The sequence below is a fragment of the Azolla caroliniana genome, unplaced genomic scaffold (genome assembly GCF_043228905.1).
Source record: "Azolla caroliniana isolate FFs.n. ecotype wild unplaced genomic scaffold, voAzoCaro1.0.p SCAF_4, whole genome shotgun sequence".
NCBI lineage: Eukaryota > Viridiplantae > Streptophyta > Polypodiopsida > Salviniales > Salviniaceae > Azolla > Azolla caroliniana.
The window spans coordinates 24,859,772-24,871,331 of record NW_028230439.1 but is presented as its reverse complement, the minus strand read 5'-3'; the positions used below and the strand labels follow the sequence as shown (position 1 = coordinate 24,871,331).

Sequence of the window (11,560 nt, the reverse complement as noted above, 5' to 3'; positions counted from 1 at the left end):
AGACCCTTCACTTTGTAGTAATTTGTAAGGCAATTTTCCACATGACTTGCAAGGTCCACGTATCTAGGTGTAATAGGATCTTCCATGAAGTGACTATAATGAATTCATAGGAGACATTGAAACGAAAATTAAACTATATTATTGGCTAATTGGCAATGTTGAAATGGTAGTTTGGTGATGAGGCATGCAAGGTTGTCATGTATAAAAACCCTAAACCCTAAACCTTGTTTAGAGGAAATGGGTACGTAGTCATCACTCATGATCCTCAAACATAGGATATGTATATTTATTTAATTGATGAATTACCCAATGGCTTTAATGATGGAGATAATGGGTATATATGAAAGGGTTTGCTCTTATTGAATTGAGACTAACAATCAGCAACAGTTCGGTTTGGTTTGAGAGTGTCAAAACCAAATCGTTTAAAAATTTTGAAACCTAAAATCGAACCATTAAAAAAAATTCAAACCATTAAACCGTAAAAACCGTGGTTTTGTGGTTCAGTTTCGGTTTCAACTTAGGTTAAATTTCAAATTTAAAATATTTCATTATTTTAAATTTTCAAAATTTTAAAGATTTTCCTAAAATGTGAGAATAAGGCCTGAAGATGAAAAGATTGTTTAAAAACTTCTTCTTTTTTTAATTTAATTTTTAAATTTTTTTTAAAAAACCATTAAATCGTTTAAACCGCGGTTTCTAACACATGAAAGTGTGAACATATATCTGAAAACAGAGAAATGGAAAAAGAATAAGATAATAATTTTTTTGGAAGTCAACTACAACTATTAGCAAGAGACTTTTTTCTTGACTAAAAACTCAAATATAATGCATGTAGTTTATGTGCCTTTAAACTAGATAATATAATAGCACTTGGTTTTTACGAAACCTTATATTTACCATCATATTAAGTAGGGATCGGCAACGGCTCGGCTCAAGCCTAAACCGTTTGGCTTAGCGGCTCGGCTCGGTTCGGTTTAGGCTTGAACTTGCCTTAACGGTTTGAGCTCGGCTCGGCTTGGCTTGAGCCTCGCCAAACCGGCTCAAGCCGGATAAACCGTTTAAGCCATTTATAAACTTTAGAGAGGGGGAGAGAGACAACAGACAAGGGGAAAGAGAGAGAGAGAGTAAGGGAGGGAGAACTACATAGACGAGGAGAGAGAGACAGAGGGAGGGAGACAACATATAAGGAGAGAGAGAGAGAGAGACTACACAAACGAGGAGAGAGAGAGAGAGGGAGGGAGACAACATATAAGGAGAGAGAGAGAGAGAGAGAGAGAGAGGGAGGGAGACAACATATAAGGAGAGAGAGAGAGAGAGAGACTACACAAACGAGGAGAGAGAGAGAGAGGGAGGGAGACAACATATAAGGAGAGAGAGAGAGAGAGACTACACAGAGGGGAGAGAGAGAGAGAGAGAGAGAGAGAGGAACTACATAGAGGGGAGAGAGAGGGAGAGGGAGAGAGAGTCGAGACCACACGTGAGAGAGAGTGGGAGGGATCATCTGAGAGAGAGAGGGAGGTAGGGAGGTTTCTAAACCGGTTTACAAGCCGTTTACCAAGCCGGTTCACAAGCCGGTTTAGCCTAAACCGGTTTGTGAACCAGCTCGGCTCGGCTCAGCTCAGGTTTGAGATCCTGTAAACGGTTTAGGCTTAGCCGGTTTGGCTTGGATCAGGCCAAATCGGCTAAGCCTAAACCGAACCGTTGCCGATCCCTAATATTAAGTTAGCATTGATGCACATCATATTACCAACATTAATGTCTCATTCAAAGACCCACATTGATATCAATAAGGGACTTTTATAGAGTTGAGCTCCTTGATATGAGGCTTGATTGATAATAATACTAACAACAATACTTGCTCATATAGTATTCTATGAGGATCCATTATCTACTAAATACAATTAAGGACTTTTATGGAGATACACTCCTCCATATGAGGTTCAACCAATTTGAAGACCACCTAGCTTGTAACATGGTCTCAATAGTCACTTAGTCAAATTATAACATGTCTAACACCTTGTTCTCTCTCCCATTAATCATCATCCCCATAATCATTATGATGTCCCACTTGAGCTTCTCTAGTGTTTACCTAACTTGATAAAAGAGTATTGGAAGAGTAGATGAAGCTATTTACATGTTGGGGTCACTTAATACCAAAAGAACATAGTCTATTCTCCCAGAATTTCATATTTTTTCTTTTATAATTGTTATATGCTTTAGATAAGAGGAAAAAAGAAATTCAAAGTTCTTTTGGAACAACTTTAACTTTCACAAAAGCATTGGAGTGTGAAACCCTAGATGTTTTTGGCCAATTTAGACCATTAGGTTGAAGTGTGTGCTAGCATGAAGGGACATAAATGAAAGCAGATATTTGTGTAGAGAGGCAACCCATGTTTCTCATGATTTCATCTCAATATACTTTTATAAATGGATTAGTACCATTTGGGTAGTGACTAATATAGATTCATTCCAGTTGTGGGGGATACACTAATACCAAATTTGCCCACTACGTAAGCACTATTATTCATGTGGAAGTTTGTGGGCTTTTGGCCAATGTATGGGAATTAGCAATCCAAAGTTGGTGCCAAACATGTGTATTAATTGATATGTAACAACATGATGATTCATTGGAAGCATGTTTTAGAGTTCCTCTACATGTGCATTGCCTATGGCTTGAGGGAATATCATTGTATTAAGTTCATGTTGAACTTAATGTGATCATCAAGATTTTGAATTTGCCAAGTTAAGTATAATCCTAACGATTTTGTGACATTTAAAAACAGAAAAAATGATAAATTTTTGCAAGGGATTCTCCTCGCAAGCGAGTAACATTGTTTGCCGATGGACTTCCACTTCTTTTATGTCAACTAATTAAGCTAAAACTACTTTGTGATGTGGTGATATTGAATCACATCCCATGTGGAAAATGATATTTATTACACATGTCCACTTAAAGCTTTGGGGAAAGGGTGGTGTTGTTTCATGGAGAAAGTTTCGCTCAAGGACATTAGTAATGTTTGGGGGGGGACAATTTATAGGTTGCGAACTAGTAAGGTGCGACTTCTATTTATGCGTAGGTTGAGTTGTGCCAATGTCTAAAATAGTACAGATAGAAGACTACATTTTTATGGCATGGTGAAAAATGATCACAAACAAGCCTAGTATATGCGGTAACGTTGTTGTACAAAAAATGTTATGGTGTAACATATTCTATAAAGGAAATACTTTGTGCTAGGCCTAGTTTCATTTCCATCCAAGTCTCTTGAAAAGGAGTGAGAGGTCAAAGGGTTTCGATGTGGGTGTGGCCCGCGGTCCCAATGTAAAATGTACCAGGCAATGTAACTCACGTTCCCTTATCTTCTTAATTGCTTCTACACCACGAGTTGCTTTGAGGTGCGACATCCAAGGGCGTTCAATTGGTCTTTGGTTTTCCGCTTCTGCAAGGGAGAGGTCGAGTGGTGCAGGTGTGTCCCACATTCATGTCCCTGAATTTTTTTTCATTGGTTACATGTTGGTGAATATTAGAAAGGTTATTGTTAACAAATTTGTAGTTATTCTCTCTATGTTGTTTTAGCTCTAAGTTATATATCTACCTAGTTTCTTTATATCTAGAGTATCTAATAGTTTGGAGAGGGTCCGCGTATGACTTGGTATTTTGCCCTTATCTCGACGTAAGTTGGACGCGTGCATTTAAAGTGATACTCGTTCTATCTGTATGTGACATAATCTATATATCCTTTGTTGAGAGATCAAGCTCAACTTAGTTTAGTTATTTAGTCAACCATGTAACTTCGTACTTACCTAGATAGAATCTAGTTAGGAGTCTATAAACCCTTAAATAGGATTTTGTACTTGTACGTAAGTGGGGATACATTCAAGATCCTCCACTACCAAGTATATTGAATATAGGACTTACATCCTTGTACCTATGTTCTACTCACACATGTGCACCGTTGCACATGAGTTGTATACATATATACCTCATTGTAAGTATTTTTGGATTTTGATGATGCTAATTTAATATAGAGTTAATCATCCCCCATCTTGTGTTGATCATAAGTGTACTTCTCTCTCTCTTCCTCTCACACACATACACACACATATCACTTAATCTTCCGCTTAACTTAATCACATAATTAGGTACTAATTAACATGTAGTTAATCACCTAATTCTTAACATCCTTTCCGTTTCAAGGACTCCATTTGTATGAACATTCTCGATCTCAAGTTGGCGAGATGATATTGTAAGATGTCCAATGACAAACCTTAGTGCATTTGGTAAGGAAGAGGAGAGAAAGAGATTTAAAATTAGAGTGAAATTGATTGAATCAGGACCTTGGGCGACTTTTGAATAACAATCGGCAACGGTTCGGTTCGAGAGGGTCAAAACCGAACCGTTAAATTTTTTAGAAACCTGAACTGAACCACAAAACCGTTAAACTAAACCATTAAAAAAATTTAAACCGTTAAGCCATTAAACCCGTAAAACCACGGTTTCAGTTTTTAGCTTAGGTCAAATTCTAAATTTTAAAATTTCAAAATTTTAAAGATTTTCCTAAAATGTGAGAATAAGGCATGAAAATGAAAAGATCGTTTAAAAATAATTTAAAATTTTTTGTTTTAAATTTAAAAAAAAAACCATTAAACCACGGTTTCTAATTGTTGAAACCGAACTGGAACTGAACCTGAACTGAAACGTTAAAACCATAGAATGAACCATACGTGCATTCGCATTCGAGAATGATTCAAATCAATCGTGTATGGTAAATCATCTCAAAGTTGGATTGGATTGACTAGGGTCTATATTATATATTGATTCACTCTCAATCCCAGTAAGTGGACTCTAATCCATTGTGAACCACCAACATAAGCATCAAGACATCTCTATCATCGTCACTTTAAAACTTTACAAAAAAATGAGTATGAACTATAGAGATTGAATCAAAATATGTCATTATAAATTATAATCAAACGTTCAAAAACTCATAAAACGTATATTCGAGAATATGAAGAAAACATGACATAGGCAGTAGTAGCATAACAACTTACCACTAGGGTGACCTAATTTCTAATAACAAAGAAAGAAAAAAAGAAACGATCAAAAACTCATAAAACGTATATTCAAGAATATGAAGAAAACATGACATAGGCTAGTAGCATAACAACTTACCACTAGGGTGACAATTTCTAATAACAAAGAAAGCAAGAAAAAGGAACATGACACTAACATAAAATTTTCCCATGACATAGGCAGTAGTAGCATGACAACTTACCACTCGGGTGAGCTAATTTCTAATAACAAAGAAAGAAAGAAAAAGAAGAAAAAGGAGCGTGACATTAACATAAAATTTTGCCATGACACTAACAAGAGGATATGAGAAAGTTATGAATTGAACCCAAGACACAAGTAATAATAGCACAACAACTTACCACTACACTAGGTTGTGCTTAGTTCTAATAATAAAAAAACAAAAGAAAAAAATTATTATAACACTAACATAAATATATTGCTATGACATGGTACTAATGAGAGAGAGAGAGAGAGAAAGATATGAGAATTTGGGAATCGAACCCAAAGACATAGACAACAGTAGCATGAATTGTGAGCAGAACTGTAATGACAATAAATGAAAAAAAAGGAGCATGTATTTTTCCCATTTCAAACGTGTTCGTTTCCAAACGTTTGAATGCTTGCACGAACACGATATATTACGTTCTATGGTTTAAACCGTTATGCCGCGGTTTCGCGGTTCGGTTCGGTTCGGTTCGGTTCCAAACCGAGCCGTTCCCCATCGTTACTTTTGAACCAGGAAAGTAAAGCCTAGGTGTTTCTTAGAAGATGACAATTCCATTTGGGCTTTTTTTATCCTTTTTTCCTGATTGTAAGGACTAAAGAACAGTGATAAGATCAAACGAATGAAAGACAGAAAGAAGAAAGAACAGGGGAGGTGCAGATGACGAAGAAGAAGAAGAAGAAGAAGAAGAAGATGGAAGGATAGAGGGGAATTAATCGGTTCTTCCATACACACACACACACATATTCTGAAAGACAGACAAAAGAGGAAGACTACTCAAATGGCTCCGTACACCATCGACTCCTCCTTTAGCTTTCTGGCGATTTCCATGTCTTTGCTTGCCATCTTCGGATTGCGCTTCGTGTTCTCATTGATTCAATCCTACTTCATTCGCCCCTGGTCTGCTTACAAAGCCCTTGTTGAGCAGGGGTTCCATGTCCTTCCATATCCTCCTGTCACTGGTAACTTCGTAGAGTTGAAGAGGATGGATGCAGAAGCACAAAGCTCTCCCATGCCCTCGCCTTCTCATCATCACCTCCTCTTCGATCGCCTTTTCCCTTTCATCAACAAGCACATATCCACGTATCATCATCAAGGTAGGTACATACTATAGTACAATGTACCTGTTTCTTGGTCTGCCAGAATGGATTGATGGATGAGGCATTGTGGATTGTGCATCATGCATGGATGCAATTCACGACGAACATGTCTAATAAGGATGTTGCTGATGATGCACTATACTTATGGGTGATGCACGATGATGAACCATAGTTATGGGTGATGCATGATAAGGATAATGACACCGACAGTTCACCATGCTTATGCTTACGGACGATGACCAATAATGATGCACCATGCGTTATGGATGATGAAGGATGATAGTGCGGCATGCTTATGGACAATATGGCACCATTCGTTTCTCATTTTTACCCTCGTATTTCTATTTTTCTCTTTAATGATGGTGCTAATGATGCCTTTTTCTCTCTTATAACGTTGACGATGATTTTTCTCATTCTTACTATACATCTTTATACTTGAATCTCTTTCTCTCCCTATCTGATGCTCATTCTTTTTTGGCGTATCTGATGTTTCCGTGATGTTTTTCAATTTTTTTTTTCTCTTTTTCTCTCACTAAATGGTTTTTTAGTATTTTCCCAATGGCTTGATCCGAATGATGCATTTTTTATGCGTTTGTGATTAGTTTCTTCTTTATGACGGTTGCTTTTCATTGTTATTTCATACCTATGGTAGGTGCTTTTGCAGTTGTGTCTTCCCACTCATGATTGCTATTGTGATAGTGATTTCTTACTCACCATTGCTTTTGTGGTGGCTGCTTCCCACTCATGATTGCCTTTTGTAGTGGTTCCTTCATGCTTCTATGTTGACTCCTCACACCTGGTGCTTCTGTGGTGATTTCTTCTCAATCGTGATTGTTTTCTGTTGTAAGACAACACATCTGTTTTATTTGGAGGGCTAAACCCCACCAACCTCCTTCTGAGCTATAAATGTGTTAACAGTGGTGGTATGGTTTTAATCCAAGCCAAAAATCCCTCTTCCCAGCTATAAATGTTTACAGAGGTAAAGAATCTGAGCTAAAAAGCCCACCAAACATGTTGACAAAGATAGCAGCTACCTTTTGATTATACTACTGTAATCCCAAAGCAAAGAAACAAACAAACAAACTTCCATGAATATTGAGAACAAAACAAGAAACCACAACACAATCAAGTGAAGTCTATGGAAGCTTAATCCCTTTGTTCTTGGTAAACAATTGGATACGCAATCAGTCTAATCCATCCTTCTCGATCATGGTAGCTTTCTGTTGTGATTCCTTCTCATTAATATTTGCTTTTTTCTCACAAATTACGATTTTGTGGCGATTCCTTCCCCTTGATGTTTGGCTTGTATTCGATCCATTTGTTTTGGTGAATTAATTCTCTCTAATCATGATATGCTATTTTGAGTGATTTCTTCATCTCACTGTTAATGCAGATGACGCCCCTTTTGTTTATTGGTGGGGCAGCCAAGCCATAGTGGCAATAACCAAACCAGAAGATGCCAAATGTGCCTTGATGGCTGACGTGAAGCATTTTAAGAGAATGAATGTTACCATTAAGTCATTCTTTCGCTTGTTGGGAAATGGACTCCTCCTTATTGATGGAGAAGAGTGGGAACACCACCGCAACATCATGAGGCCGGCCTTCTTCGCAGAGAAAATCAAGGTAGACAACTGTATACACATGGTTAAAGAATGTTTATGTAACTTCTACACACTTGTTCACAGGATAGGAAGAATGGCTTAGTCATGTCTTAGATTTTGGACAGAAGAGTGATGAAGAGTTTAAGGTTTGATATTATTACCAGAAACTGAATATATAAGCAAATTTGCTTTGGATCAGATAAGTGTGGCCATGCATATGAATATAATACAGTGAAGACCATATAAAAAAGGGCCCATATTGTAGACAAACATGGCTAAAGGTGGAATACAATGGTGTTTTACTAATCACAAGTGATGAAGACTGAAATTGATTATTCTGAGAAGGATCGAAATGAAAGGTTTTGCTCTTAATTTCATGACGCATTTCAAATATGAAAAATGATTTACTGTACATGGTCTTGTGTAAGGTTGTTAATCTCGACTTTTGGCACTTTGTATGATAGGAAATGGTCGTTCACATGACGGCAAGTACAATGGAAATGGTTGAAGACTGGAAGAAACAGGTGTTAGAACAAAGTGGCCCACTGGAGATAGAAGTTGCAAAGCCCATTAAGGATGTTACTGCTGTCACCCTTGTGCGGTCATTGTTTGGCTCTAGCTATCTCGAAGGGAGAGACGTGTTTGAAATGCAAGTTGAACTTCTTCAGTTGCTTGCTCGACTTCGTGTTCAGAACACAATAATCCCAGGATACAGGTATGTAAAAAGCACAACTACTGCTTTCACAAGTGTCTATTGGAAGGAGGCAATTTACTGTATGTAAACACTCAATATCATGTTAATACAAAACCTTGTTTAAGATACCCTTGTATGTTAATTTCCAATAGGTTAAGCTTTACTATAACTAATATTTTTGTTTTGAACCAGTTTATACGGCATTGTTTGTTACATAAAAGGTGTATATGAACAAGTACTAAAAAATAGCTTTTCATCTTACTCACATGATAGAATTATCTACTGAGTCCAACATCCATTACTGAAACTATTTTGAAAATAAAGGGAATTTAGAATTCCAACACACCTTCAGATGATCTCACATCAGAATTAATGATCTACGTGTGTCTATACCATGTGTTGTTGAGAGTTTGTTGTGATGTTCTTCTCAGATATTTGCCAACAAAGAGTAACCGTAAATGTGTGAACCTTGAGACGAAGATAAATCTTAAACTCCATGAGCTTGTAGAGTCACGGCGCAAAAGAATACAGAGCGAGGGTGGTGTTTATGGATCGGATTTGCTAGGATTGATACTGGAAGAGGAAACAAAAGACAATACTAAGGGTCCAAAATTGACCACCCAGCATGTTATAGACGAATGCAAGACTTTCTTCTTTGCCGGTCATGAAACAGTAGCGGGTCTGCTTGCATGGACTATGGTGCTGCTATCACTGAACCAAGAATGGCAAGATAAAGCTAGAAAAGAAGTTTTGGAAATCTGTGGTGATAGGGAAGACCTAGAGCCCAACAGTTTGAGTAGATTGAAAATCGTAAAACATTTCCCCTTTCTATACCCTTTTACAGATTTTATTTAAAAAAGATTTTGTATTAAGAAATTTGTGTGGATTGTTTCAAAACAAGAAATGACCTAGTTGGTATTGCAGGTGAGCATGGTGCTTAATGAGACATTAAGGCTGTATCCTCCAGTGCCGGAGCTCGGACGTCGGATAATGATCCCGACTGAAAAAGATTTTAAACTAGGATCTCGGACTTTGCCCCCGAACACTGCATTTGTGATAGAGTGTTTATACATCCATAGGAGGAAGGACATATGGGGAGATGATGCTGATGAATTTAAACCAGAACGATTCTCCAATGGGGTTGTGAATGCTTGCAAACATCCATATGGTTTCATACCATTTGGGATTGGACCACGCAATTGTATTGGCCAACATTATGCCATGATAGAAGCCAAGGTCATCCTTGCTCTTATCCTTAAGCATTTTCGTTTTCATATTTCACCAAACTACAAACATGCTCCTCTGAATACCATTACTCTGCGACCAAAGCATGGAGTTCAAGTAATCATTGAACCAATATGATAGTCTAAATGGTTGACTTCCATAATAAATAATGTGCAGGAATGAATATGGAACTAAAATAAGAGGGCATTCATGTTGGTCTTCTGAAAAAGAGTATGTATGTGTATAATTGCAATTCACTCCTGATTTACAGGAGCTAGCTAAGGATATATGATGACAGTAACGGTTTGGCATGGATATGATGCATTGCTACTTATTTGTGCTGTGTATCTTGGTTTACGCATTCATAATTGTCCTGAGCCTATCATTCTTTTTAGAAAAAATATTTGTTCAAGTTATGGGAGTCACCACTAATACTACGGATTCGACAAATTTGTAAGGTATTAGTGTTGTCTATCATGGTTATGATCTAGCATTTGAAAATTCTGATGAGTATTAGGCTAAGCATGATTATGCAATATTGTTGTTTAATGACCATCGAATCTCACCTTCATTGCTTGTTTCTATAACTGCCCTGCACTGAAGTTGTGCTGCCATAGATTGCCTCCTAATTGCATGCAAAAGAATGGAATGATGTTAACTTAATCCAGAGCATCACCACCTTTCTGATATTACTTAATAGAATGTGCTTGAATTCCTATGGATGATGGCATCTGTGTGAGTTGCAAAAACCAACAATATAATAAGACAAATTTTCGAGCTATTTTCTTCTTGACATCACTTCCATATTAATGGAAGATTCATTATTCTTGCTAATTGTAGTGTCTCATCAGAATAAATAACGGTACTTATCCCAACCACTAACTAGCAGTTATTTTTTTATTGTGACTTGCTTGGTGTGGGGACTCAACACCGACTACATGTCAAGACATATGAAAACAATTGATAAAGAATCATTACTAAAAAACAAGTTGGGACAATGCATTGCAATGCACATGGACATCCTTTCTTACGACAAATTACAAAATTTGTTGTATGGTTGGTTGGGTCCACAAAAGAATAATTTATTACATATCTACTAAAAGCCACTTTGGGCTATGATCTCCATCCATCATTTATATATTGAGTAAAGACCCACTATGTAGGTGTGATTGGGATAAAATTTATGTTTGATGGTAGGCATGCAATACAAGAACAATATGTACATGAAGGAGCTAAAAGCAATACTTATTTGGTAGCTTGGATGGTTGGGATTCTATCCCGAATTCCTTTTGTTCAATTGCCCACTAGCTATATTGTGAGGGTAGCTAACATGTGTTATAATTACATAAGTGTCCTTGAAGATCAGATGTGAGACATAGTTCCGAAATTAGAGTGAAATTGAGTTGGGACCATGGGCGACTTTTGAACCAGGAAAGGAAAGCTGTTCTTAGAAGATGACAATTCCATTTGGGCTTTTTTTCCCTTTTTTCCTGATTGTAAGGACTAAACGATAGTGAACAGATCAAAATAATGAAAGATAGAAAGAAGAACAGGGGAGATGCAGATGACGAAGAAGAAGATGGAAGGATAGAGGGGAATTAATCGGTTCTTCCACACACACACACACACACACACACACATATGCTG

At 37.2% G+C, this 11,560-nt stretch overlaps 1 protein-coding gene across 1 annotated transcript; it reads left to right on the top strand.

The window, feature by feature from the left end:
* The first annotated feature begins 6,051 nt into the window (after positions 1-6,051).
* On the top strand, positions 6,052-10,247 carry LOC147865593 (cytochrome P450 709B1-like). The gene is made up of 5 exons (XM_087318442.1): positions 6,052-6,391; positions 7,788-8,017; positions 8,460-8,710; positions 9,121-9,499; positions 9,614-10,247. Exons 1-5 carry the CDS (start codon positions 6,076-6,078, stop codon positions 10,049-10,051), a joined length of 1,614 nt encoding a protein of 537 aa, XP_087174568.1. The 5' UTR covers positions 6,052-6,075; the 3' UTR covers positions 10,052-10,247.
* Positions 10,248-11,560: the final 1,313 nt, after the last annotated feature.

Excerpts from the sequence above, each read along its gene's own strand:
- LOC147865593 (XM_087318442.1), top strand. The coding sequence starts at position 6,076 with ATGGCTCCGTACACCATCGACTCCTCCTTTAGCTTTCTGGCGATTTCC. Across the intron at positions 8,018-8,459 it reads TCTTCGCAGAGAAAATCAAG|GAAATGGTCGTTCACATGAC; the intron begins GTAGACAACTGT and ends TTTGTATGATAG. Across the intron at positions 8,711-9,120 it reads ACAATAATCCCAGGATACAG|ATATTTGCCAACAAAGAGTA; the intron begins GTATGTAAAAAG and ends TGTTCTTCTCAG.